The 27,685-nt window shown below is 37.4% G+C and overlaps 3 protein-coding genes across 10 annotated transcripts; 2 read left to right on the top strand and 1 right to left on the bottom strand.

The window, feature by feature from the left end:
• Window positions 1–1,533: 1,533 nt before the first annotated feature.
• On the top strand, window positions 1,534–12,194 carry LOC124161531. Of its 4 annotated transcripts, none has more exons than XM_046537894.1 (7): window positions 1,534–1,802; window positions 2,509–2,683; window positions 5,180–5,388; window positions 6,674–7,126; window positions 7,725–8,017; window positions 9,040–9,250; window positions 11,667–12,193. In XM_046537894.1, the coding sequence occupies exons 3-7, from the start codon at window positions 5,259–5,261 to the stop codon at window positions 11,795–11,797; spliced, it is 1,218 nt and encodes a 405-aa protein (XP_046393850.1). In that variant the 5' UTR covers window positions 1,534–1,802; window positions 2,509–2,683; window positions 5,180–5,258; the 3' UTR covers window positions 11,798–12,193. The 4 variants fall into 4 exon arrangements, with proteins under 4 accessions (XP_046393850.1, XP_046393852.1, XP_046393851.1 ...); XM_046537896.1 differs by lacking the exon at window positions 1,534–1,802 and adding an exon at window positions 1,904–2,339; XM_046537895.1 differs by lacking the exon at window positions 1,534–1,802 and having other exon boundaries at window positions 2,346–2,700; window positions 11,667–12,194.
• A 1,738-nt stretch (window positions 12,195–13,932) lies between these two features.
• Window positions 13,933–27,329, bottom strand: LOC124161530. 5 transcript variants are annotated; one of them, XM_046537888.1, is made up of 4 exons: window positions 27,186–27,329; window positions 26,305–26,479; window positions 23,597–23,805; window positions 13,933–16,426 (listed from the first exon to the last, which is right to left on the bottom strand). In XM_046537888.1, the coding sequence occupies exon 4, from the start codon at window positions 16,406–16,408 to the stop codon at window positions 14,633–14,635; it is 1,776 nt and encodes a 591-aa protein (XP_046393844.1). In that variant the 5' UTR covers window positions 16,409–16,426; window positions 23,597–23,805; window positions 26,305–26,479; window positions 27,186–27,329; the 3' UTR covers window positions 13,933–14,632. The 5 variants fall into 5 exon arrangements, with proteins under 5 accessions (XP_046393844.1, XP_046393847.1, XP_046393845.1 ...); XM_046537891.1 differs by lacking the exon at window positions 27,186–27,329 and adding an exon at window positions 26,649–27,084; XM_046537889.1 differs by lacking the exon at window positions 27,186–27,329 and having other exon boundaries at window positions 26,288–26,642.
• Window positions 16,811–18,704, top strand: LOC124161533. The gene is made up of 5 exons (XM_046537897.1): window positions 16,811–17,091; window positions 17,239–17,453; window positions 17,584–17,760; window positions 17,905–18,078; window positions 18,495–18,704. Exons 2-4 carry the CDS (start codon window positions 17,307–17,309, stop codon window positions 17,980–17,982), a joined length of 402 nt encoding a protein of 133 aa, XP_046393853.1. The 5' UTR covers window positions 16,811–17,091; window positions 17,239–17,306; the 3' UTR covers window positions 17,983–18,078; window positions 18,495–18,704.
• Window positions 27,330–27,685: the final 356 nt, after the last annotated feature.

Below are 27,685 nucleotides of genomic sequence, written 5' to 3'. Positions count from 1 at the left end.
AACATTGGTATTTTTGAAGTCCAATCAACAGCCATACTTTCATAAAATAGATATTCTATAGAATTTCTATTATTCTACTCTAGTATTCTCTAGAATATACATAGCTATATATTTAGTAAAGACATTTAAAGAACGAGTTTTCCCAACTTTAAATCGCTTTTATGAACATTTGCCAGAAAAGTTGCCTATGCATTTTGGTGCACGTGCGCACTATGACTTCATCTCTTCATCCACCTTCAAAGGAAATAGGTATTATTGACCTGGGATTAATACGTTTTTTTGACCATCTAAAAGACGTCTTAAAAACGCCTTTTTGACAAACCAGAAGACGTCGTGATTAGGTCACGGTGGAGGGAAGGAAATAGATTTTATTGACCTGGTATTAAGACGTTTTTTCGACCATCTAAATGACGTCTTAAAGACATCTTTTTGACCAACCAGAAGACGTCAAACATAACCAAAACCAAACATAGACCACATTAATGATGAAGTAAATAAATTTGGAATTAACGAGTAATCTTCATGAAAATGGATTCCAGAATGTACTAGAACTGCTAAGCGACGCATTTAAAAACTTTTGCTCATAATTTTTGCTGGTCATTTTTTTTTCTTTTCAAAACCAAAGTAAAACCATTGACCATATCATGACCTATAAGACGTCTTCTAGACGTCTTATAGGTCTTGGTGTTCTCCCTGGGAAGGATAGGAATTCAATCGCGCATTGACTCTTTACGACCTCAGAAAAGCATTTTACAGCACCAAGCAGCATGCCTTGCTCAGAAAGTTAGATCATAATGGGTTTAAATAGGTTGAATCAAATTTAATTACGTAATATTTTTGGCCCGATTACTTATGGCAGTGAAAGGTTAGGTAGCATTGCTTCTACGTTTTTCGTCTAATTGACAACTCTAACTGAGCAACAACTCTTTGGCAACAAAAATACAGTAAGTGGAAGCATCAAACCTTTGGAATTTTCGAATTATTTTGTTTGAATAGTGTGACAATGTCGCTGGTAAATCTAAGGGTGAACAATACCATGTATTCACGATTGTAGGCTACCTTCCTACACTAGCAGACGACGTAGTTAACCATTTTCCCCATCTGCTACGCCCCTTCTACATTTGGGACACAATATTTTTTTTCGAGATAACTCATGCATATGGATTCCAATTCCATAATATTGAGCAGGAACCGAATTAGTATTAATCTTAGCTCAGCTTATATTACCATTTTCATAACTTCGTCACGGTGATGTTCCGCTCAAAGATTGGTTAATTTACCACGTAAGTGTCAAGATCGGTCCCTTTCTTTTTAATTGGATACATCTTAAACGAAAATGACAACGTTTTCTATAGTTCATAGCCTTAATCAATGCGCCATTATCTTTCACAATGTAATTTTCCTCCAGTTCCCTACTTACGCAAACGCATAGGTCGGTGAAAGCAACATGGCCGCCAGCAGAAAGGCATGGCTTCACCCCCCCCACTCCCATTGCCAATCTATTGTATATATCTGTGGTGTATACACACAGATATTCATTTGTCTGGAGTATCCTTTTTTTATACTACGTAGGTGTCGACCATGGTGACTACCACAAGCGTTTACACAGCGATGGTATGACCGTAATTTTCCGTTTACACAGCGCGTAAACGATCTGTACCATTGTGTCATAAAACGTTATCTAAATACGCGCTGATCGTTAATCTTTTATTTGTTGTTTTTCGCTCGCCTTCACTTTGACGAAACGAATTAATCTAGTAAATAAAAAAATTATGGCAACGAATGAAGGAAGTATTTAGCAGGTAATGGTAGGAGATATGGAATTTTTTCTTAATCTTCCGTTCAGATGATTGCGGATGTATCGCATAACAACAGTTTCATTTATCTGTTTATTCACGGGTCAACCCATTAACGATACCCCTACTTTATACTTTATTGGTTATGGAAAGTAGCAAACTGACGTATGGAATAAATCACTAAAATATGTAATATATGCGGACGACACAACTTTCCTAAATAATAGTTCAGATCTATATTGACACTAAAAACATTAACTGAAAACACACTTTCTCAGGCCTCCTTATAGTTCAGGGCGACTGGATTTTTACTCAATGAAAGTAAAACCCAAAGTCTTCTTTTTAGTTTAAGGAACATATCTGACCATCATGAACTAGAAACTGTTAAAATTTTTAGGGATTCTTATTGATAATAGATTGACCTGGGAACCATACAAAAAATATATCAGCCATGGCTTGTCACTGTGGAGCCCGGCTCTTTAAGGAAGTTTTTGTTGTAATTCAGCCCTACCAAGCCGTACTTTGACTGAAATGAATACCATGGTATACAATAAAACTATGCGGATAATGTGTGTTAAAGATTCTCAATAGTCAATGATTTACATGACTTGGCATCGGTATACAACGATTGCAAGTTCTCCTGAGGAAAATTTGAAGAAGAAATTTCTATGGACATTTTATTATTTTGGAAATTTTCCCTATTGAACTGTAGGTGGCCCCATCAGATGGCTTCCTGAGGTTCATCTGTCTGGACAAGCAAATCAGGATGTTCAAGGATCAGTGTCTCCAGGCACGCTCCTCCTTCCTGCAAGAGTTCCTTTTGGAGATTAAGCAGGCCACGGAAAAACAGCTGCTTGACGCTGGATTTGAGCAAAATCCTCTACAAAGTGAGTTCTTCATTAAGGTAACTGCATGTGGAAAATGATATTCTTAACCCTTCTTTGGGCACATAAAATCTTGTTATGTGGTTGGGTGTGTGGGCCACACTGATGGCCCAAATTCAATTTATTTTAATTTCCTTAAGTGTTCAACATGTCGTAAAAAAGTTTTTTTCTAATACATAATAAATTTAGACTGTTTATTGACCTTCAGATCTAAAAAAAATCCACAATACTGTTGAATGAACTGCAAAACTGACTTGAGCACCCTTTAAAACCTATGTTTAGACACGTTGGTTGTCACGATGGCCCCACATTTACCTCTATGACCTTTGACCTCAGTATTAGCCTTGGAGGTCAAATAGTGGATAAAACGAGTATTTGGACACTACCAATGACTTGGGCACCCTTTGAAACCCATGGACCACCACCTTTGGTGGTATATCCTATTCTTTTTGCCACCCTTACCCACACAGCAGAGGATATTCCAGGAATATCCCATTTTGATTCCCAATATTCCAATTTCCTCCCAGGAATATTGCGAATCATTATGGGATATTCCTGGAATATCCTATTTTGATCCCCTATATTCCTATTTCGTCCCAGGGACATTGCGAACCATTTTGGGATATTTGCGGAATGTTTTTTTACAAAGGGCATTTGTGTATGTACAGGGACGCCGACTTACAAAAAATATTGGGGGGGGCCCAAACCGTGGATCTTGCCCCGCGAAGGTTTATAAGTAGTGAGTTTCAAGTTTTTTAAGCATTTTAGAAGAGTCGTATGATCAACATTAGAGCCAGCTGGAGTGGGGGTAAAGCGAACTACCTTTTGAAAATAAGAAGTTGGATGAAGCCGAGTATCAGATGGTCATGCCGCTGAAGTGGCGTTTGGTAGATAAGAATGTATACATCAGTCAGAAATCCATCGTAGCAGTGTACATGCTGAGACGGCATGCAATCATTTTTTCGCAAGCTGGTGTGTCCCCTTAGAATATTTGAAAGTGATGTTAGTTGAATCAAGTATATGCCCAAATTGTTTCCATGAAATTAAAATATTCCATTAATCAGCTAAATTCCTGTTTGAATCCTTTAAAGGAAATCACAATTACTCGCCAAAATCTTGGGTTTCCTGCTGCATAGGCAGAGGATGCTGCATGCCATTGAATTATCACCTGCTAATTTTTTTTTGAAATGAAACTACTATATTGTGTAGCCAATTGGGGCGTTGGCCCTGGAGTGAATTTTGACTACCTTTTCCACGTTGTCCAGTCCCATTTCTGGGTTGGGTTGGTTCTAGCTTAAGGGAATTCATGTTCCATTTTATAATATTGACCATGCCTTCCTTTGAAATCTTTTTCGTTACTGACTCCGCCACAAATTTATCAAATAATAGTTATCCTAGTACGTTGCCATGCTTCTTAAGTCCCCTTATACTACGCACATTGCGACAGTGGTCGCAACCACTTGCTCGGTTACACATCAGTGTTGCCTTTGTAATTCCCTGTTTTCATCGTGCATTGACCACCAATTTTCCATACCATCGTATCCTGAAACGTCGTGTATTCACGCAGATATTAATTTTTATGGCGTAGTTCCTAACCCTTACATTACGCATGTGCTGATCACGGTCACAACCACTCATGCGTTTGCACTTCAACATTATCATCGTAATTCCCCGTTTACACCCTGCTTTTACCATTCGACCCATTGTGTTTTAAAACATTGTGTAAACGCGCAGATCTTAACATTCACGTGTAAACGCACGAGTGTTTGCGACTGTGGTCGCAATATTTATAGTGTGAACGGGGCATGGCTGTAGAAGCATGGCGATGTGCTGGCCAAGATAACATACGAGTGGGTTGGAAGCCAAGGGGAAAAGCAAATTATTTATTAATAGGGTTAGGTAAAGTTAATTGTAATAGGAAATACACAAATATTTGTTGCTAAATGAAACGAGTGAGTCTATGTTCTGTTCTGACATTGAGTGGAAAATCAAATGCACTACTAAGTATCTAATTGACCTCGTTTATTTTCTATACCTAATTTCTGTACCTAACTCTGAATGGAAAAAAGATATCACTTTTACTCCTTTGCTTCCAACCTACTTATATAAGAAAATTGCGGTGGAATAAGTGGAGGAAAAGAGTTCAAAGGAATTCATAGGCAACAATAGTTACCTATCAATTTTGTTTAATTAAATAACAATAAATTTTGCTTGAACTGTCTATGTCTGCTCTTTAATCTCAAGTATTTTTGTTTTTTGAAATAGGTGTCATTATCATGTGTTATTGCTTGAATAATTAATGTTTTTAATTATTTCACATTACTAAAATGCCTTTGTAATTCTCGCATACCAGTGCTAAAGTGGTATAGTAGTAAACGACACATATCCTGGTGTTCTTTGGTGTTGTGAATAAGAAAAACTTGATTTTTCGAGGGTTTTAAATGAATAGTTCTAGTTATTAGTATAATGTGGAACCAATGAAATTATCCCCATTTTAAGGTGTGCATCCGGCATTTTCTGGCTGAAGAGGTGCTACATGAAAGCTCATGCCTTGATGAGAAATCAGAAAAACTGAAGGATGGTGCCATCCCAAGATCCAAGATGGGGCTGTAATATTTGTGTGTTTGGAAGAGTGTGCACCACCTCTTATTACTTACTCATTAATAATAGACACTCATTATTATATAAAAGTATACCACAGAACGAAGGTAAGCCTCTTTCATGAATGATGTGTTGGATAGAATTGAAAAATGTGAAAACTGTACGGACAATAGAAATATTTATAGTGATATTATAGCTCTGGTTGAAGAATGCAAAATTAAAGACTTCAAAAACAAATCTGTATATGGTTTGTGTTATAAGTGAAAAAAATTCCATCAGCAAGAAGGTAGTATCTGTTTTCACAAATCCACCCAGGATGAGTACAGATAGTTTATCTTTCTGATCATTCTTGACAATTATTCTAAATTCTTGACTCTGTCCATATCTTTAAATGTATATTTAAATAACGAGAATATTTTGTACAGTAATTGTTGTACGTTGTTTTCAATCAGAAATGTGAGGAGACCGTTTCCCTTTCATACCCTTCTCCCGCAGCCAGAATAAAAATCCTCCATCCACCCATGCTATCATAGGAGTGGCAATTTCCCAACTGAATGCATAATTTGCTATATTTATGCTTTCTTAGGTAGGATATGGTATTAGTAGATTCAAAACAATCTCATCTAATCAGACACATGAAAGCAGCCAATTATAGCTCACCATTTCTTAAGTAAAAGTTCATATGTTGTGATGTAAGGGAAATTGTATCCAGAGAAATGTCTGTTCACATATGGTTTTGTTTTCTTATGCATTCCTCTTGAACCGGCACTCTCAACCGCAGTCTTCGCACCTCCCTCCATCTGCCTACGAATCTCGACAGAGCGCTCAGGCCCTCCCTCTCGATGGTCAGGACCCAATTAAACCAAACTTTGAAGTAGATATTATTGATCATATGGGCCGAAAATATTTGGTCAGAACTAGAACCAGGCGATTGCCTGTTTTTTCTTTCCAGAATACTTTTGACTTTGTCACTATAAATTCCTGGACAATATACATAAGGAAATAACTTCACAAAAGATGTCCCGAATTATTTTTACAAAATTTATCAGAATAGCTTGCTTTTCCTTACATTGCGTCAACGAATATCTGGTAACCAAATCCAGAACTGACAATGGATTGTCAAGTATAGATAAAATGCAATGAAAATAGAATTGTTGCTTTTTGTAAGCTAAGTGAAAAGTCGTTAAACCTACAGCCAAAACAGACCAAAAGTGCCAGAATGTAGAGAATCTACTATTTAGATGAAGCTTTTTGTATGTCTGTATGAAAAAGCGCTTTTAACTAAGTTAACGATTTCGGGCAATATGAAGTCTTAACATCATATTTCATAGGGTTAGACTTAACGCCAGTTCTTGTACACTTGAGTAATTACTGTTATTATGCTTGTTCTAGATAATAAACAAGAGATATTGGAGATGGAGAAAAAATATATAGCGCAGCAAACGTTATCGCCGACGGAGATCAAACTAGGCAAAGGCCTCAGAAACAAAATTCCTAAGGTTTTAACCTCAGAATCCGACGATAGTGAAGACATAAGGGATGAGGACACAAGACAGAAGAAAATAAATTTGAAAGAAGCAAAAAAATTAGAGGATCTAAAAACAGCCAAATTGATTAATAAAAAATTACGATTTAATAGCTCTCTACCTGCTCGTTTTTCCCCAAGGAAGAAACAAAGAACCACTTCTCCAGAAAAAAGTGAAGGTTTGCAATCGACATCTAACGTCGAAGTGGTTGCGCAAGGAGCTGCACTAAAATGCCATGAATGCGAGAAAAAAGAAAAAGAAATTGACCGGCAGCAAAGGGTTATTAAGAAGCTAAGAAAAGAGAGGGATGAAGCCATAGGTATGGTATTATACGATTGTAATATAGACTACAACACTAAACTAGCTTTCTTTATTTCCAGTTTTTTTCCTTAAATTTTTGTGTTAGCCCTTGTTTGATTTGAAGTAGTCACTTACTTAAAGTTTTTATTGCATTAAACATAGGGCAACAGCTCTTTGTAATATTAAAAAAAAGTATGCCTGTTGTAAATATAAATACCGTAAAATCATTTTGCATGCCTTCTGTTGAGTGATATGCCTTAAGGCCATTTATATCTATGCATTTCCCTCAAACATATTATTTCATGCTCTATCGAAATATAGATGTATAGTATAACAATTTCTCTCTGAAAATGGTTTGATTTTCTGAAATCCCTCTTGGTAACCTTCAAAGTTCTTTTGGATAAATGTACTTTTTGAATGAAAGATGCTGAGTTGTTTATGTAAACAGATGTTGTCATTAAACATTTTTCAACGGTTTAGCCACAGAATGCTCATGCAACTATAGATATGCAATATTTCAGACTGGCAAAAACAGCAAGTTTTGGTTTCAATCCTTACTGTGATTACTTCAAAATGCATGTTTATTGTATGAATTTAACATAATTTGAATTTTTCAGAGTTATCTCGATGGCTGAAAGAGGTGAAGGATGTTGCCAACTTCCTTAAACAAAGGTCTTCGTCGGCAGTTACTGAAAAGCCTATTGCTGAAAATAAAAGGATCTCCAAGGATGAAGATACTTTCATTATACCAGAAGCAATAGATGATGCCGAAGGATCCATGTCATCGGAGGGGGTCTTGAAACCTCTGATTTTTCTAAATGAACATGCGGATGAGAAGCACAAAGAGGAACATGATGGGCAGGAGGCCAATGTATCAACACAACTTAAGTACAAGCGGAGTGATGATGGAGTAAGTACATAAATATAATTACCATTTTACTGGCTGTCTAGTATGTTGAAGATGTCAGTGATTTAAAAAAAAAATTTATAATTTATACCTTTCCACCCGAGATTTTTTTTTATTTTAACAAACTTACGCGTTTTCTGGTTGACAGACCCTATTTTTAGTCTTCAGGTGAAGAAATAATTTTCAGGCCAACAGTTATCCTGGAAAGGTACACACACAATTGTGTGGGTTAGGCAGTAAGTGTGTAATCAGGAAAAATCCACACCTGTGCGGGTTTGGGTGCAAGCACGACAGAAAAGTATTACAAAAACTTGCTGTCAAGGCCATAGGGGGGATGAGGCAAGGAGTTATAACTATATAATATTCCAACTCAACCCAGAGTTTCTCTCAGGTTTTTTCTTGACATGTTCATCTTATCGTTGAAGAAAATATATCGTGATCCTAAGTCATATTTAAGCCCAAACCAACTCAATCGTGCAGGTACATTTTTTATCGAAAATAAGTATTTCGTGGTATATCATAGTAGGCACAGGAGTGAACAACAACAGCAATTGACATTTAAATAATTGATTAAACTAAGCACTAAAATATAACTATTATAAGCATAAATGAATTCCAACTTACCTTAGATCAACAAAGGAGTTCGAAAAGGATCTCAGAAAAAAGTCACCAACATGACCAACTGTAAATGTAGTCAATTAAAATCTTCCCCCTGCAGTAGAAGGGGTCCCACACGATTGCTGCAAGCCAGTGGGAGCCAGAGAAACAGCTCATGGATGGAGTTAACATTTTTTTTTCCTTACCGGCATGACCGTGCGGGTTAGGGTTGACAGGGGTATAAGATAGCCTACTTAAATGTATTTGGTGATGTATTTGATTTGTACCATGGATGTATTTGATTGATCCATAGCATAATATACAGTACATTCTCTAGCTTTTCATTGAATAACTTTTCATTTTCAGATTTTAAGTTTAAAAAATCGCTCCATTTTAATACGATTGAATCATATCTATTTGTGTTGCAGGTAACAAAACTCGTCGACTCCTACAATGTGTATGTGCACAGGGCTGTAAAGCAGAGGATCTTGAGTTACAGCAAAACCCATACTCAGTTGGCGAGGAATGCCATGGAAGGCGTTTTTAAAGAAGAAGCCTTAAAGACTTGTAGTCTACTGGGCAAACGCTCTAGTGGAGACCGGCAAGGGCTGGACATGACAGGCTTTGCTGCAGTGTTAGGTGAGTTAGTTGTGGATATTACTATTAGAATAAAAGTTAGATGGTGTTTCAATGTTGTCATCGGTATTTTAGCACATAAACATAGGAACAGCACATTATATAAAACATATAAGTGCATAGACAATCAGGAAAATACTGACTAAACTTATGATTCAGCCATACTATTTCCATGATAATACAACGGTTATCAAATCAAGGTGTTAGTATTGTGGAAATATTTTTTATCCCTCAACTTTACAGTCTGGTGTTGGACTCAGTGTCTTCACTGTAAGACAAAATATGTAATTGATAAGTGTAAAATATTATTATGCTTTATTGTAAAATATTATTATGCTTAATTACTCTTGATCAAATATTACAATGTTACGTTAGGATGACCATGCAAGTTTCCTGCGAGCGGGGTGGGCACAGGATATGATGCAATACATTACGCCTTCGCATTCTACCCTTTTTAGTGGCATGAGGTTTTAAATTATTACGGAGGCTTCCGCGGTTAGTTGATTGGTGATGGTTTTCCGGGTTTACACCGCGTTGTTGGCATGAGGTTTTGTTTACCACTCCTCTTTCAGATTGCGGGAAATTAAAATTTCCTCCCGACAGGAATTCCCCATTTTCGTATTTCTATCATCTTCTCAGCAAGATGAAGAAAAATAGCCCACAGTTCAGTTCTTCTCCATCTGCATTCAACATTTTAGACTCCACCGGAGTCACTACTACCCTCCTCCTGTCAGCGCTGTGTGTTTAGATGCTGAACACGTCCTTCTGCAATCTTTAGATGAACGCACTCCAAATTTGTGTCACTATTAGCAAGCCTGTGGATAAAGTGACAATGAAATTGATCGATTTTTCATTCCAAACTTTACTTAGATATAAATGGAAGATAACATTGTTCGTGCTACTCCTTAGTTATGAATTTAGGTAAACATTAGCAAAGCACTGTCTCATATTATGTTTCTGATATCATCAAGCAATTCAAAGAGCTCAATAATTTTACTGGAACAGATAATTTTTACAGTAATTATAAACAATGCTTTTTCATTATTACCTCAAAAATATCTTGATAGTTATTTCGACTGTAATATCCAAAGGGCGACACCGACTTCTTACCTCCTCAACTACACAGTAAGTATATAAATAGTCCCTCTATGAATTCAGTCACATCAATACCTCACTACACAAAATTTGGTGCCACCAAGCATCTGGTAATGATAGGAATAATGAAATTGCTGTATATCATAGTAGATGAAAATCAATACGCCACTTCTTCTAACTAATCCATCTAAGGAGTAAACGATTTGGTAAATGAGGTAAATACGGATAGATTACATTGGAATGGAAGAGTATAATCTTTCATATAATCCATAAAGGTTTGTACTTGCCATGCACGGCATCAAAATGCAATGATGGTATTCAAATTCTTCAATGCCTTCAGTTAGTTGAAATAACAGCAAATGTCAGTAGGCAGCAAGACCACTCCAGCTAGCGAGCGTAACTTCTGACTGACCACCACGAAAGCACCGCAGACGCTCGATGAGCAGTCTCACATATAAAACTGACGGATTTTGGGACTGAATGTAGATAATTCACACTGTATTCGTCAAACCAGAGAAAGTTGCAAATACTACCCATTACGAAACGATGTGGATACATGTTTCTGACCGTACCACTCTGAATGTGGCATTGTAAGAGCATATGAAAGGCTTCAAGCCAATCCATAAAAATTGCCCACTAATTGGTAATTGGTATCGCCTACGCCTTGTTTATAACTCCATAAACATTGAAACTCCCGAAAATGCAAAGTAAATAAGAAAATTGCTGATAAGTTGAAATGAATTATCCATAGCATTGAAACTAGTCGACTGGGTCCAATGGACCCAGTTTGTCCACTATGTAACTTTGAAGTATACTATAAAATGTAATGAGCCCATTCTCATTATTTCTTGCTATGTTTTAGAGGACATACATTTAGGAAAACTCACGGCGTCAAAATGAGTTTCCTGCATTTTTGAAATATGTAATCATAAACTTTCAAAACTACCAACTTAGTAGTTTTGAAAGGACCCATTGGACCCAGTCCATCGTTCTAGGGTTAAAAATTCAAATTTTTTTAAGTCCTTTAAAGTAACTATAATCCTATTAATGGCCGGGCCACACATGCCATCACTGGTGCTTTGATGAATCACCTTCAAGGTCTTAGTCTAAAAAACTGACTTTTATAAACTTTTACTACTTTGCTTAGGGCCGATTAAGCTTTGGACAGTATAATTACAGGTTAGTTATTGTTTCGTTGGTTATTGCATACACAATGTTCTCTATAGTAATGTAACAATGCAAGTCAAAACAATAGTGATAGTAAATTAATGGAGAGGATGGAGGTATTTCAATGTTTTATGCTTTCTCCATCTTTCATTTTCAGAATTTGCGGAACACTATGCGAAAGAAGGAAATTTAAAGGTGGAACATCACAGCTATGTGAAAAAGCAGTTGTGCACTAGATTGTGCGAAATTAGAAAATCGGGAAAGGCCACTGCAAGACAAAATGTGTAATTTACAAGTGCAAATTATTATTAGTTTTAAAAATATTGTCATGCTTTATTGTTCTATCTGTATTCATATTCATTTTCATTATGAGAAATAAGTCAGTAATTAAAGAATTTTTGCCTCATTTCAGTACTCTAGATCAAATTTTACCATGTTACATTAGGATGACCATGCAAGTTTCCTGCGACTATTACCGTGATTGCCCAGAACCAGTCCAGTACCGGGCCGGTACCGGCCCGGAACAAGCCCAGTACCATGGTACCGGCTCAGTACCGGGCCAGGACCGGCCCAGTACCGGCCAAGAACCGGCTCAGTACCAGCCCGGTACCGGCTCAGTACCAGCCCGGTACCGGCACAGTACTGGCTCGGTACCAGCCCGGTACCGGCTCAGAACCGGCCCGGTACCGGCTCATTGGCCCAGTACTGGGAAACTTCCAAAATTGGCAAGAAAATGCCAGTACTGGGCCGGTTTCCGGCCGGTACTGGGCTGGTTCTGGCCCGGTACTGGGCTGGTTCTGGCCCGGTACTGAGCCGGTACCGGGCTGGTTCTGGCCCGGTACTGAGCCGGTACCGGGCTGGTTCTGGCCCGGCACCGGCCCAGAACCAGACCGGTACCGGGCCGGAACCAGCCCGGTACCGGCCGGAAACCGGCCCAGTACTGTCATTTTCTTGCCAATTTTGGAAGTTTCCCAGTACTGGGCTGATACTGGCCCAGTACCAGGATTTTTCCACATGGGGCATTTGATTTCTTTTCGGGTTTATACGAAGTTTTTGCATTTTATTATAAAAAATTTCGTAGTTTTGTGGCCGCAATGGTTTTATTTTAATTTTCGTCTTTTGAAGCACACTTCTACATTCTATGATGAAAAATTGTTGAAAAAAGTTAACAATAATAATAAAAAGAAAAACAATCCTGCCATATTCATTTTAATTGTTTAATGCACATTAAATTTAATCAATTACAGTGAAAAATAAATACTTATAAAAAAGTATTCAATGATTATATCTAGGTTTTAATACACTTTCATGTGTCCTCCGACGTTTCAGCGCAATCTTTTCGATGGATGCCGCATTCCAGGAGAGTATTTTTTGGTAAAAAAATTTTTACTTCAATGGTACTCTATTAAAACATTTAGTTTTAAAAAAATATAATGGCACAAAATCAGTATTAAACAAAAGTTGACAATCGACTCCGAAATAAAACTAATCTGCAACGCAGTGGCGGCTGGTGGTAATTTATCTACCCTATTGAAAATGTCCCATTGATTTCCTATAGGGTTTTAAGAAATCCTATAGGAATTATGTAAATTCCTATAGGAAATTTCATTTCCTATAGGAATTTACATAATTCCTATAAGAAATGAAATGAACCTTAATTGTTCCTATAGGAACCACTAATGCTCCTATAGGAACAATTAAGGTTCCTATAGGAAAAAAAATGTTCCTATAGGAAAAATATAGGTTCCTATAGGAAAAAAAATGTTCCTATAGGAAAAATATAGGTTCCTATGGGAACCTATATTGGTCCTATAGGAACCTATAATGGTCCCACAGGAACCTATATTGGTCCTATAGGAACCTATATTGGTCCTATAGGAACCTATATTGGTCCCATAGGAACCTGTTCTGGTCCCATAGGAACCTTTACTGGTCCTATGGGACCTATATTGGTTCTATAGGTACTTTTATTGGCCCTATAGGAACCTTTATTGCTCCCATAGGAACAATAAATTTCTTATAGGCACAAGAAAGTTTCTAATAGGAATGAGAAATTTTCATAAAGGAATGAAAAATTTTCTTATAGCAATGTGAAATTTTCCTATAGCATGAATAATTGACAACAGTAGAAAGGTTTCTTATCGCAATTACAAATTCTATAATAGGAGATAGGTTCAAGAACATTTCCCACATAATGAAACGTTTTTAAATGTGGAGGAGCCTAACCTATAAAACTTTCCTGTAGTGTGTGTTTCACCAGATGGACAGGAAAGTAAATATTTTTAAAATGAATGCTATTTTCCACAATGCCATGCACATACAATTATAGATGTTCAATCTGACATGTTGGTGGTATGGTATACTTTGACCTCCCTTTAAATTTAACTGTGAAAAAAAACTTTTTCAATGATAAACCACAGAAATTAAAAAAGGAAACATTTAATTGTAATAAAAATTCTGCATCATCGCAGATGCAATGCTTACATCATAAGGTTTTACAATATTTCATTTCAAAGTGACAGTGACATTTTAAGGGAAAGTTACAAATTCATTACAAAATGCTTCACTGGTATGGAACTGACATAGTGAGTTCCATTTCCCAGATCCATATACACTGCAACACAAACAATATCAGTAATTGCACATGAAGTCCTTCTCCCTTTGCCAATGACCTTGTACATGTGCAGCAATCCTCTCTCTCTCTCTACTTTGAGTTCTTCAGTTACAAAATACACCTTCCCCGAAATAGTTTCAAATAATACATGCAGTATTTGTGCAAAAGAATCACATTTTCATTCAATATAGGAATTATTTGTTTTCCAACAAGAATTGTTTTTACTTATAGTTATCCCTCTCCAAACAAGTCTATCAAATTCAAAAAATTGTTCCTCCATTGGCTATTCCATTTATTTCCTCAGTAAATCTGAATGATGCCCCAAGAAGAGAGCAGTTTTCATTGGTATTCACACAGTGCAGAAGTTTAGCCTTTTGACCACTTATTCTACAAAACTTCATGATATCTGTTCCTACTTCAACTATTTTGCATAAAGCTGTAATGGAATTAGTCATTTCTAATGTCCTCACAATTTGTTGAGGTATACCTTTAGTACATTTAAGGGCTCTTTACAAACAGCCATTTTCACATTCAAATGGATACCCATTGTGTGCCCACAAGGGACCCCATCTTCTAACACTTTCTGGTAGATGTAGCAACTGATGAATGTTGTACGTCATTTCGTTCTTACCATATAATACTTCCGTTTTATTCACAAACTCTTCCAACATTAGCTGACTTTCGTCAACTTCATCACTTGTGATGCGATTTTGGGGGAGTATTCGTATAGATTTCACTAATAGCTTCCAGTGGTTCAGAAATTTTGTAGGCAATGTACCTTGCAGTAGAGGAACACTGTAGAATAGAAACCAGTTCTCATACTCCCTAGCCTTCATGAAATTTCGATTTGTTAGAATTACAGGCAGGCGCTTCAGCATTTGAGGTGGTGATATATTCGCCTCAAGACTATCTAAATAGGAAACATTTGCTTGAGATCCAATGTAGTACTGTTTGCCAGTATGACTTAGCCAGGAATTTAGGAATCTTTTTACAATTCCTAGGAGACAGCAGTGCATGTAATCTGGCACAAATCCCCAGATCATAGAAAAACCCTCCAGATTAATCAATGCACTCACAGCAGTAACTCCCATGACCTTTTTCTTATCAGCAAATGATGCCATGTAGTTACTTCTAAAATTAGATTCTGTACGAGCCGGTGGCCCAGGGTTCTTGTAAGGGAATTTTAATGAATGCTCCACACACTCTCCTGGATGAAGGCACCAACTACAAGAACCAAAACCTCGCACATCTGATATCCCTTGCATGGGAGGCCTGGCTACAGAATCCACACAACAACAAAGTGTAAAAACTTTAACATTTTTAGTAACATTTCCCAATTTCACTTTCAGTCCCTTTTCTCTGAGAGTATTCATGGACTCCACAAACTGTTTAAGAAACACCCTCATTTTAGGCTTCATTTTCCCATACCAAAGCCCTGCTAACACCATTTTTCCACAGCGCACTTCAATAGGTAGCTCGTTTATCATTGGGTATATAGGCCATATTGAAGTTGAAGAACAATTGGATATGGGAGTACCATCGCAGTTAAATGTGCAGGAAATGAAACTTTGTGAGCTCTCTTGTATGCCCTGTTGATAATTTGATCCATCACAGAAATCAGAAAATGCATCTCCAGCTGGGAGTTCTCTATCCAAAATTTGAGGAAATTCTTTTATAATTTCCCGAATTTGATTATCTGCACCAATAGTGACAAAAGAATAGTCATAGGAGTAACCATTTACATTGTTTTTTTGGCCACAATGCGAACAAACTAGAAATGAGTTAGCCTTATCAGTAGGTTTTTGTCCCAAATAAGCCTCACAAAAGTTACAAAGAATGTGAACATCCATTTTGTGTTTTGGGTTAAAGATTTTTTTGAAAAGATACCTAGTTTCTGGAAAACTGGTAGTATTAAAGATTACATTTAACATTTTCGTAATGTCAACTATGGCTGAAAGTGAAAAGTTGTGCATTGATGCCATTGAAAGAACCATTAACAGGATTTCTCCTACACTCAATTTGGTGTCACTGGGAGTTAGCATAGAATTATATTCAGACTGATAACTTCTTAGGTTTTCAAATGGTGGAAAGGATGATGAGCTCACTGATTCCCCAGAAGTGGAATCATCATCTTCAAATATTATATCTGCATCACTCACTTCACTGTCACTGAAGCTAACATCACTATCCGCCTCTGAATATGCATGCCTTTCACCACTTCGAATGCTCTCGTCGTCCAAATCGCTTTCAGAAGCCAAAGGGTGTAGAATATCGACTGGTTTCATTGGTGCAGTGGAGATAGCCTGAAATAATGTAGAATGAATATCAGTAATAATAATAATAATTCACCTCCACCCCTGCCCTTAGATGCTCAACGAGAGCCCACCAAATAAAATCCACATTTAATTTATGATAAAATAATTCTGGGATTATAGGTCAAAAGTATATGCTAAGTATGTGCTATTACAAAGCTACTACCAAACCTAGTTACCATTAATTTTGATTAATTAAACAAAATAAATTTTGCTAAGATTTTCAATGCCTGTTTTTTGGTACGTTTGTTTTCTTATATACAGGACCTCTATTTTGAGGATTCGTGTCATATCTTCCGGCGTACACTGTATGTCACTTGATTTCCAGCAGGAGCTGTATTCTTTGATCTCTTTGCTTCCCATTACTTTATAATTTCAGAAAGTGAAGAAACGGAAACGCGGCGATACGGAAATTAGGGAAATACGTCAGGTATTGCAAGAAAAAAACTCTCCAAGCAAACATCCAAACCCAGCAACCGAGGAGTGGAAGAGGAAGTATTTCTCAACAAAAAAAACGCTGGACTGTGTCCGGCTAGAGTATGAGGTGTTGAAGAAAGAATTCACCTCGCTAGCCAGCAACTATTCTAAATTGTCAGCGCAAAACATCCATCTGCTGCAGCAGTTGCATGAGAAAGTGATAGCTGGAAATGGTGTGGGTGAGTAGTAAAATGGTTCACTATTAAAATTTTTATCTGTTTGCACTTCTTAAATATAACAGTTTATATCTTAATAAGCATAATGCAAGTGTTACATGCGAATACGAATGTTTTCATGAATAATCCAGATTTAGTATTGATTTCCAGAGACAAAAGGCATTATTGAGAAGTGTGTAGGGAGGAAATTGGGCAATGATTTGAAACCAAATGAACAGATGACAGCCTCTTCTCACCAACGCCCTCGAGCATTGCCAGATAGCCCCAAATGTCCCCTTCCAGTAAATTCAATTGCACCAAATTGGGAGGAGAATGTAATCGAATTGGGAAGTGGAGATGAAGAGCAGGCTGAGCAATTGCCTAAGGTATATACGCGAGAAAGAACTTGTTGAGGGGGCGACTATGTGAACAACTTAATTTGTATTTGCCATTAAGTGATGCTTCTAAACTTTTTTTATGTGGGAATAATGGTTTCCTTAATGTGTTGTTTTGCAGAACATTGTATTCGTAGTACTGGAACCAGAGAAGCCTGATTATGTTGAGATGTCCACTGATCAACTCCAGGGTGACTCTGAATTGCTTCATAGACAGTTGGATTTGGAGGAAGAGAATACATCTAAAGATCGGCCTCTAGATATCCTTTGCCAGAAGATGGTACAAAGAGGCTCCTGGGTAAGTAGTGATATTTTGTTTTCATTTGCAAAATTTCTGTAGAAATCTTGTTATTCAAAAACACTTGTAGTGCATTGACAAATATATTTCAGATACATGTAGTGGATGGAGTGTGGATAAAGGCGTCATCTTTCCTCCTCTTAGATAAAGTCTAGGCAGGCGAAAAATATGACTCTAAGTTTCTGCGCAATGCGGCCTATGCAGTGTGTGGTGACGCATTAGCAAACTACAGTGTCACCGGTGCACCTTCTCCTGCTTTTTTGGGGAAATAAAATGCCAAAACCAAGATGCCCACTGCATTATTAGATGCAATCACAGGTTAGTAAAAATAACAAAACCAATTAAATGTATGCATTGCTGTTGGGAGCCTTGAAATATGGTGGGACCCCCTTTTATATTGTAATTAAAAAAACTCAAAAGAATTATTGTATGCTGATGCGACAGATGTTATTCAGTATTATGAATGGGTTAGTGATTCATGTCTGAAGCTCGTTAATAGTCATAATAATGGTGGAATTATTCTTTAAGTACCTATTACTTGGTCCTTAATCCTGTATTATCTTAGTAAACAATCGAAATATATAATTTCACATGAGATTTTAATCAGGGTTGTATTGCTTAATTTCATGCATAGGAACCAATAATTGATCGTTGGTACCTTTAATGTCAGTAAAGTGACCTTCTTGTTACATGCATTTCACAAATAGTTATATTGCTCTCCATTTCATCTGCAGAGCTGTTTAGAGCCAGGCTACTGCAGGAGGAGAGAGAGATGACTGCAGAAGCTTTGAGAAAGCAAGTAACAAGAACAATTGCTGCGAAAAGTATTGATATGAACCGTCCGCCGGAAGCTAGCAAACACAAAAATAAAATATAATGCAATTGTTTTCTTTTGACAGCCTTTCATTGTACGTAAATTCAGATATAATAAAATCTTATATTTAGCCTCTGGTATCATTTATTACTGTGAAATTTTGCATGCCATGGTAGGAATTACTAAAGGCATTTATTTCCCGTAAGATTAGAATTCTGATGGAATTTTTCTATAGGAATTATTTTCCTACAGAAATTTATTTCCAATAGGAAAATTGATTTCCTATAGGAATCTTTTTCCTATAGGAAAATTGATTTCCTATAACAGAATATTTTTCCCATAGGGAATATTTTTCTATAGGAAATATTTTTCCTATAGGAAATATTTTTCCTATAGAAAATATTTTTCCTGCAGGAAATATTTTTCCTATAGGAAAATGGTTGAGTTCCCATTGTCAAATTACTATAGGAAAAAAAATTCCAATAGGAAATTTTCAATAGGGTAGGGTGTGCATTAGAGCAGATATAGAGATTATTTAATTATATTATGTTTACACTAATCCTTGAGCATCATATTTCGTCGTAATAGAATACATAGGAAGCAAAACATATCACAGGTACATTCTACCCTTTAAGTTGCATGAACAGAAATAGCATTAGCATGCATGAAAATAATTATTCTAAACACACCTTCACAAGTGACGGTAGGTGACATTCATTCTCATTTCCTTACACCCTATGAGGAAGTAGTGTAGAAAACGGCCATACAGATGACTCTGTAGACGGACTAGGATCCTGGGCGCAGGTAGTGTAGGTGGCGGCTACACCACTACACTACCTGCGAGTCACTCACCAAAAATATGCGCGTGCACACTCGCATCGTTTTCAGTCTGCTCCCAACACCCATTTGAACTGTACATACCCCCCCGCTTACTTCGTCCCGCCAGAGCACCCTCAAGCGATCGCATAGACCAAAAATACGCCCGGCGCGATGCCACGGGATCGCACACTTGTAGAGCGGTGAATTCGAAAAGGAGATACCTGTAGCGCTCGGAGCTTCATGTTTCTTGCATATGAAGACAGGATTTTTATCCTTCTCGTTGCAAAGGAATAGTTTTCTTTTATAATTCATTCATCTTTGGGTGTGCACTTGCTACCATGCGTATACGCACGCGCCGCCACTGCTGCAACGTAACATGCATATAAAAACATGGGTGTCAAAATGACACCCTCCCGGCATTCTAGGGGATACAAATTTTCCGGCATTCTAGTGTTAAGCATGTGTCTATCCTGCTGTGCGGGTGACGTGATATCACGTCATAAATAAAAAAATTCATAGCCAACAAATTAGAGCCAAGAAAATTCTTTCATTATTTTTCCCAGCTCTTTTGGCATCCATGCATGCGTTTTGCATCAAAAAACGAAAGCTGCACCGGGGATATGATTTTGACTTTTAAGTGGTCAGCATTGAAAGTGTTAAACCACCATTATTAATGTAGTCGAATGCTAATGTGATGTATTTTGTCTTAAAGATTGGCCCTTCGTATGCTGTCGTACGACCCCAGACAGATTCAACTACGTAGGTGCAAACAAATGTGCTCTTTGGCCAATTAAGTTTTATTATGCGTAATGTATTTTGGCAAGTGAATTCTTTGAGATCAGTGTTTTTAAAATCTTATTTATCTAATAATGCCTTTATTTTGCTTGATTGTGCCATTATTATGCTGAATAATCCACCACTGATATGTCGGCATGAATGCCAAAAGTGAACAAAAAGCATCTCCAAGCGTCAAGGGTCTACGCTGCATAGTGGCACGGAGAAATAAAAAAAGCCATTGCTGTCCCTGTCAGTTCACTTGTGCCCCTAGGAAGGTTAAGGACAGGTTAATGCCGACGCTACCCAAGTAACATTGACCGTTGGGCCTCGGTTGGGGAACCGTAGTCACGGTTGGCTCATTGTGGGTGGATATGCCTACCAAATTCCACTGTTGGCCCAACGCATATATTGTTCGTCGGCCCAACGAAACGGTTTATGCTGTTGGCCCAACGGAAATCCCCAACGATGGCCCTACGAAATGGATTATCATTGGGCCACCGTTGGGACATCATACCATTTCCTCAATTTCCGCCATGAGAGCTGCAAACAAAATTCTGACAAGATCTTCAACGTAGAGATGGGCGAAATTCCATTGTAATCGATTTATCGTATTAAATGGTTATCAGATCGGTAGCATCTATTCATTAAAAAATAGGGATGGCATAATCGCTTGCTTTGACAGTCAGTGCTACCGACTATGTGCTGGCAGAATAATTATTTTAAGTTAATTTTTTAAGAATATATTATAAGATAATTTTTGGAAATTATGTATAACTCTTTTTTAAGTAATGTTCTGCTAATTTTCTGGTGTTTACAGCATGGTATTTGACATAAATGGTTCCAAGAAGCGGAGGCTTCTTTAATACGACTTGTTAGTATATATATCCCGGAGGATACATGAAAAATTGTAGACTTATAAGATCTGTCTGTTTCGAGTCTAACTTAACCGATGGAAGTTCGATATGGGCCGTGAATAAGCACGATGTATACCTCAATTGCATACGTTGCAGGATACGGTTCACATGTTTCCCTAGCAACCTAATAACCATAGGCGGATCCAGGGGGGGGGCACGGGGGCACGTGCCCCCCCCAGACCCTTAAAAATATGCTATATTTTTAATACGGTCCCATTATCATTTCGTTCGTTTTGTATAACGAGGTATCCTTGTGCCCCCCCCTGAACAAAATCATGGATACGGCCTTGCTTGTGCCCCTCCCAGAAAGAAATCCTGGATCCGCCCCTGCTAACAACCAAGACTTGTTTGGTTGTTAGGGCTTTGTCTTTGTGATAGCAGTTAAATAAAATAAGTTGAGTGCTTCTAACAAAAATAAGGCATTGACCTCGCTTGGTAAGTCTTACAAAACTGGCATTCCTAAAATCATGTTACCTTAAACAGATAGTTTCGTGGAATTTTAAACTTTTCATCATTAATTTAGATAGATCGATATGTATATTTTTTCAGATTGTGGCATATCTAGTATAAGTGGAAGTTTTAATGAAAACAGTGTTTCAATAGACAAATTGAGTGATTTAGTCATCTCTGAAGAGAATGAGATTGAATTTGTATGAGTAAACCTAAATAACAACTGCACAATTATTATTTTATGGAAAATACATCAACTATTATACTCAATCAGTGTTTCTGTGATTCCTATTAATATCCCTAAATCTTACACTTATTAATCCAATTAAGTAAAATGGACTAAACTTAACAATTTCATTACCGATAGACCAGAGAATAGGAATTGTGAAGGCAATTGAATCAAATAACTCAGGGGTGTATATCTTGCAGTGCGACATGTTTGAAATTAAGGAGGATTTCTTTGAATTACCTCTTAGAAGTGGTACCATTGGTATATTTGTATGAAAAAAATTAGTACCTGGATGCAAATTGCAGTCCACCCAGATTTTATCAAAGTGTGTTTTGTTGCCCTACAAAGAAGATGGACAGTTTTTGTGTGTGCCATATTGTAATGTGGAAAAGTGCTGTTGAAATTTTCCTAATTTTGTCCTAATAAAAATTGTCCTAATTTGTGAAAATAAAAGTTGGGGACCTTCTGAACTGATATTGATTTTTTGTTTTCCACTTTTAACCACTGTAACCTTACTTTGTCCTATAGCATTGATTGTTAATGTACTTGATTTCATTTTGATTTATAGGGAGCTAAAGGTAAAGATTCTATCTACCGGTATCATATCAAGTGAAAAGGTAAATTAATTTAACTCTCATTCTATAAAAATGAGAAATGCCAGTAAAATATAGCTTTTGTTGGGAAACGGATGGCAGAATTTAAAAGGGCCAACGGTGTATCGTTGGAGATTTGTTGGCCTTGGGTTGGGAATACAAAGGCCCGACTGTAATGCTCTGTTGGCCCATCGTTGGGGAATCGTTGGTTGGGATACGGTTGGCGAGGTGGCCAAATCATACCATGGACCAAGCGCTGTGTCCCACCATCTGCCAACAGAGGGCCAACCAAAAATGTTACTTGGGTATGTTTCTCTCCACCTCTTATTCTTTACCCAGGAGCTGACTGATGTGTTTGGAGCCCTCGGCTAGGGCTAATAATGAGACCCCCCCTTTGACTTACTCGGAGAATCGGGGGCTCCCCCCGGAAAATTGTTGGAAATTGCATAAATAGAAAAGCATTTTAAGGCTATATAAAACTATGGTTTAATTGGGTCCTGACCATCGAGAGGGAGGGCCTGAGCGCTCTGTCGAGATTCGTAGGCAGATGGAGGGAGGTGCGAAGACTGCGGTTGAGAGTGCCGGTTCAAGAGGAATGCATAAGAAAACAAAACCATATGTGAACAGACATTTCTCTGGATACAATTTCCCTTACATCACAACATATGAACTTTTACTTAAGAAATGGTGAGCTATAATTGGCTGCTTTCATGTGTCTGATTAGATGAGATTGTTTTGAATCTACTAATACCATATCCTACCTAAGAAAGCATAAATATAGCAAATTATGCATTCAGTTGGGAAATTGCCACTCCTATGATAGCATGGGTGGATGGAGGATTTTTATTCTGGCTGCGGGAGAAGGGTATGAAAGGGAAACGGTCTCCTCACATTTCTGATTGAAAACAACGTACAACAATTACTGTACAAAATATTCTCGTTATTTAAATATACATTTAAAGATATGGACAGAGTCAAGAATTTAGAATAATTGTCAAGAATGATCAGAAAGATAAACTATCTGTACTCATCCTGGGTGGATTTGTGAAAACAGATACTACCTTCTTGCTGATGGAATTTTTTTCACTTATAACACAAACCATATACAGATTTGTTTTTGAAGTCTTTAATTTTGCATTCTTCAACCAGAGCTATAATATCACTATAAATATTTCTATTGTCCGTACAGTTTTCACATTTTTCAATTCTATCCAACACATCATTCATGAAAGAGGCTTACCTTCGTTCTGTGGTATACTTTTATATAATAATGAGTGTCTATTATTAATGAGTAAGTAATAAGAGGTGGTGCACACTCTTCCAAACACACAAATATTACAGCCCCATCTTGGATCTTGGGATGGCACCATCCTTCAGTTTTTCTGATTTCTCATCAAGGCATGAGCTTTCATGTAGCACCTCTTCAGCCAGAAAATGCCGGATGCACACCTTAAAATGGGGATAATTTCATTGGTTCCACATTATACTAATAACTAGAACTATTCATTTAAAACCCTCGAAAAATCAAGTTTTTCTTATTCACAACACCAAAGAACACCAGGATATGTGTCGTTTACTACTATACCACTTTAGCACTGGTATGCGAGAATTACAAAGGCATTTTAGTAATGTGAAATAATTAAAAACATTAATTATTCAAGCAATAACACATGATAATGACACCTATTTCAAAAAACAAAAATACTTGAGATTAAAGAGCAGACATAGACAGTTCAAGCAAAATTTATTGTTATTTAATTAAACAAAATTGATAGGTAACTATTGTTGCCTATGAATTCCTTTGAACTCTTTTCCTCCACTTATTCCACCGCAATTTTCTTATATAAGTAGGTTGGAAGCAAAGGAGTAAAAGTGATATCTTTTTTCCATTCAGAGTTAGGTACAGAAATTAGGTATAGAAAATAAACGAGGTCAATTAGATACTTAGTAGTGCATTTGATTTTCCACTCAATGTCAGAACAGAACATAGACTCACTCGTTTCATTTAGCAACAAATATTTGTGTATTTCCTATTACAATTAACTTTACCTAACCCTATTAATAAATAATTTGCTTTTCCCCTTGGCTTCCAACCCACTCGTATGTTATCTTGGCCAGCACATCGCCATGCTTCTACAGCCATGCCCCGTTCACACTATAAATATTGCGACCACAGTCGCAAACACTCGTGCGTTTACACGTGAATGTTAAGATCTGCGCGTTTACACAATGTTTTAAAACACAATGGGTCGAATGGTAAAAGCAGGGTGTAAACGGGGAATTACGATGATAATGTTGAAGTGCAAACGCATGAGTGGTTGTGACCGTGATCAGCACATGCGTAATGTAAGGGTTAGGAACTACGCCATAAAAATTAATATCTGCGTGAATACACGACGTTTCAGGATACGATGGTATGGAAAATTGGTGGTCAATGCACGATGAAAACAGGGAATTACAAAGGCAACACTGATGTGTAACCGAGCAAGTGGTTGCGACCACTGTCGCAATGTGCGTAGTATAAGGGGACTTAAGAAGCATGGCAACGTACTAGGATAACTATTATTTGATAAATTTGTGGCGGAGTCAGTAACGAAAAAGATTTCAAAGGAAGGCATGGTCAATATTATAAAATGGAACATGAATTCCCTTAAGCTAGAACCAACCCAACCCAGAAATGGGACTGGACAACGTGGAAAAGGTAGTCAAAATTCACTCCAGGGCCAACGCCCCAATTGGCTACACAATATAGTAGTTTCATTTCAAAAAAAAAATTAGCAGGTGATAATTCAATGGCATGCAGCATCCTCTGCCTATGCAGCAGGAAACCCAAGATTTTGGCGAGTAATTGTGATTTCCTTTAAAGGATTCAAACAGGAATTTAGCTGATTAATGGAATATTTTAATTTCATGGAAACAATTTGGGCATATACTTGATTCAACTAACATCACTTTCAAATATTCTAAGGGGACACACCAGCTTGCGAAAAAATGATTGCATGCCGTCTCAGCATGTACACTGCTACGATGGATTTCTGACTGATGTATACATTCTTATCTACCAAACGCCACTTCAGCGGCATGACCATCTGATACTCGGCTTCATCCAACTTCTTATTTTCAAAAGGTAGTTCGCTTTACCCCCACTCCAGCTGGCTCTAATGTTGATCATACGACTCTTCTAAAATGCTTAAAAAACTTGAAACTCACTACTTATAAAACTTCGCGGGGCAAGATCCACGGTTTGGGCCCCCCCCAATATTTTTTGTAAGTCGGCGTCCCTGTACATACACAAATGCCCTTTGTAAAAAAACATTCCGCAAATATCCCAAAATGGTTCGCAATGTCCCTGGGACGAAATAGGAATATAGGGGATCAAAATAGGATATTCCAGGAATATCCCATAATGATTCGCAATATTCCTGGGAGGAAATTGGAATATTGGGAATCAAAATGGGATATTCCTGGAATATCCTCTGCTGTGTGGGTAAGGGTGGCAAAAAGAATAGGATATACCACCAAAGGTGGTGGTCCATGGGTTTCAAAGGGTGCCCAAGTCATTGGTAGTGTCCAAATACTCGTTTTATCCACTATTTGACCTCCAAGGCTAATACTGAGGTCAAAGGTCATAGAGGTAAATGTGGGGCCATCGTGACAACCAACGTGTCTAAACATAGGTTTTAAAGGGTGCTCAAGTCAGTTTTGCAGTTCATTCAACAGTATTGTGGATTTTTTTTAGATCTGAAGGTCAATAAACAAAGTCTAAATTTATTATGTATTAGAAAAAAACTTTTTTACGACATGTTGAACACTTAAGGAAATTAAAATAAATTGAATTTGGGCCATCAGTGTGGCCCACACACCCAACCACATAACAAGATTTTATGTGCCCAAAGAAGGGTTAAGAATATCATTTTCCACATGCAGTTACCTTAATGAAGAACTCACTTTGTAGAGGATTTTGCTCAAATCCAGCGTCAGGCAGCTGTTTTTCCGTGGCCTGCTTAATCTCCAAAAGGAACTCTTGCAGGAAGGAGGAGCGTGCCTGGAGACACTGATCCTTGAACATCCTGATTTGCTTGTCCAGACAGATGAACCTCAGGAAGCCATCTGATGGGGCCACCTACAGTTCAATAGGGAAAATTTCCAAAATAATAAAATGTCCATAGAAATTTCTTCTTCAAATTTTCCTCAGGAGAACTTGCAATCGTTGTATACCGATGCCAAGTCATGTAAATCATTGACTATTGAGAATCTTTAACACACATTATCCGCATAGTTTTATTGTATACCATGGTATTCATTTCAGTCAAAGTACGGCTTGGTAGGGCTGAATTACAACAAAAACTTCCTTAAAGAGCCGGGCTCCACAGTGACAAGCCATGGCTGATATATTTTTTGTATGGTTCCCAGGTCAATCTATTATCAATAAGAATCCCTAAAAATTTTAACAGTTTCTAGTTCATGATGGTCAGATATGTTCCTTAAACTAAAAAGAAGACTTTGGGTTTTACTTTCATTGAGTAAAAATCCAGTCGCCCTGAACTATAAGGAGGCCTGAGAAAGTGTGTTTTCAGTTAATGTTTTTAGTGTCAATATAGATCTGAACTATTATTTAGGAAAGTTGTGTCGTCCGCATATATTACATATTTTAGTGATTTATTCCATACGTCAGTTTGCTACTTTCCATAACCAATAAAGTATAAAGTAGGGGTATCGTTAATGGGTTGACCCGTGAATAAACAGATAAATGAAACTGTTGTTATGCGATACATCCGCAATCATCTGAACGGAAGATTAAGAAAAAATTCCATATCTCCTACCATTACCTGCTAAATACTTCCTTCATTCGTTGCCATAATTTTTTTATTTACTAGATTAATTCGTTTCGTCAAAGTGAAGGCGAGCGAAAAACAACAAATAAAAGATTAACGATCAGCGCGTATTTAGATAACGTTTTATGACACAATGGTACAGATCGTTTACGCGCTGTGTAAACGGAAAATTACGGTCATACCATCGCTGTGTAAACTCTTGTGGTAGTCACCATGGTCGACACCTACGTAGTATAAAAAAAGGATACTCCAGACAAATGAATATCTGTGTGTATACACGACGTTTAGTACGCCATGGAATGGAAATTTGTCGGTAAAAATGACATGAAAACGGGGAAATACGAATTTAACATTAAAGTGTAAGCGAAGAAGGGGTTGCGACTATTGTCGCAACATTCATAGCGTAAAAAGGATTTAAGATGCATGGCGATGTACTGGGAAAACTTACATTTGAAAATTGTGGCGGAGTCAGCAGTGCGAAAGTGGAATGTCAG

Source organism: Ischnura elegans, chromosome 6, assembly GCF_921293095.1.
Source record: "Ischnura elegans chromosome 6, ioIscEleg1.1, whole genome shotgun sequence".
NCBI lineage: Eukaryota > Metazoa > Arthropoda > Insecta > Odonata > Coenagrionidae > Ischnura > Ischnura elegans.
This window is presented reverse-complemented; position numbering and strand designations above follow the sequence as displayed.

Excerpts from the sequence above, each read along its gene's own strand:
- LOC124161530 (XM_046537888.1), bottom strand. The coding sequence starts at position 16,408 with ATGAAACCAGTCGATATTCTACACCCTTTGGCTTCTGAAAGCGATTTG.
- LOC124161533 (XM_046537897.1), top strand. The coding sequence starts at position 17,307 with ATGACAGCCTCTTCTCACCAACGCCCTCGAGCATTGCCAGATAGCCCC. Across the intron at positions 17,454-17,583 it reads AGGCTGAGCAATTGCCTAAG|AACATTGTATTCGTAGTACT; the intron begins GTATATACGCGA and ends GTTGTTTTGCAG. Across the intron at positions 17,761-17,904 it reads TGGTACAAAGAGGCTCCTGG|ATAAAGTCTAGGCAGGCGAA; the intron begins GTAAGTAGTGAT and ends TCCTCCTCTTAG.
- LOC124161531 (XM_046537895.1), top strand. The coding sequence starts at position 5,259 with ATGGTGCCATCCCAAGATCCAAGATGGGGCTGTAATATTTGTGTGTTT. Across the intron at positions 7,127-7,724 it reads AGAGAGGGATGAAGCCATAG|AGTTATCTCGATGGCTGAAA; the intron begins GTATGGTATTAT and ends TGAATTTTTCAG. Across the intron at positions 8,018-9,039 it reads ACAAGCGGAGTGATGATGGA|GTAACAAAACTCGTCGACTC; the intron begins GTAAGTACATAA and ends TTTGTGTTGCAG.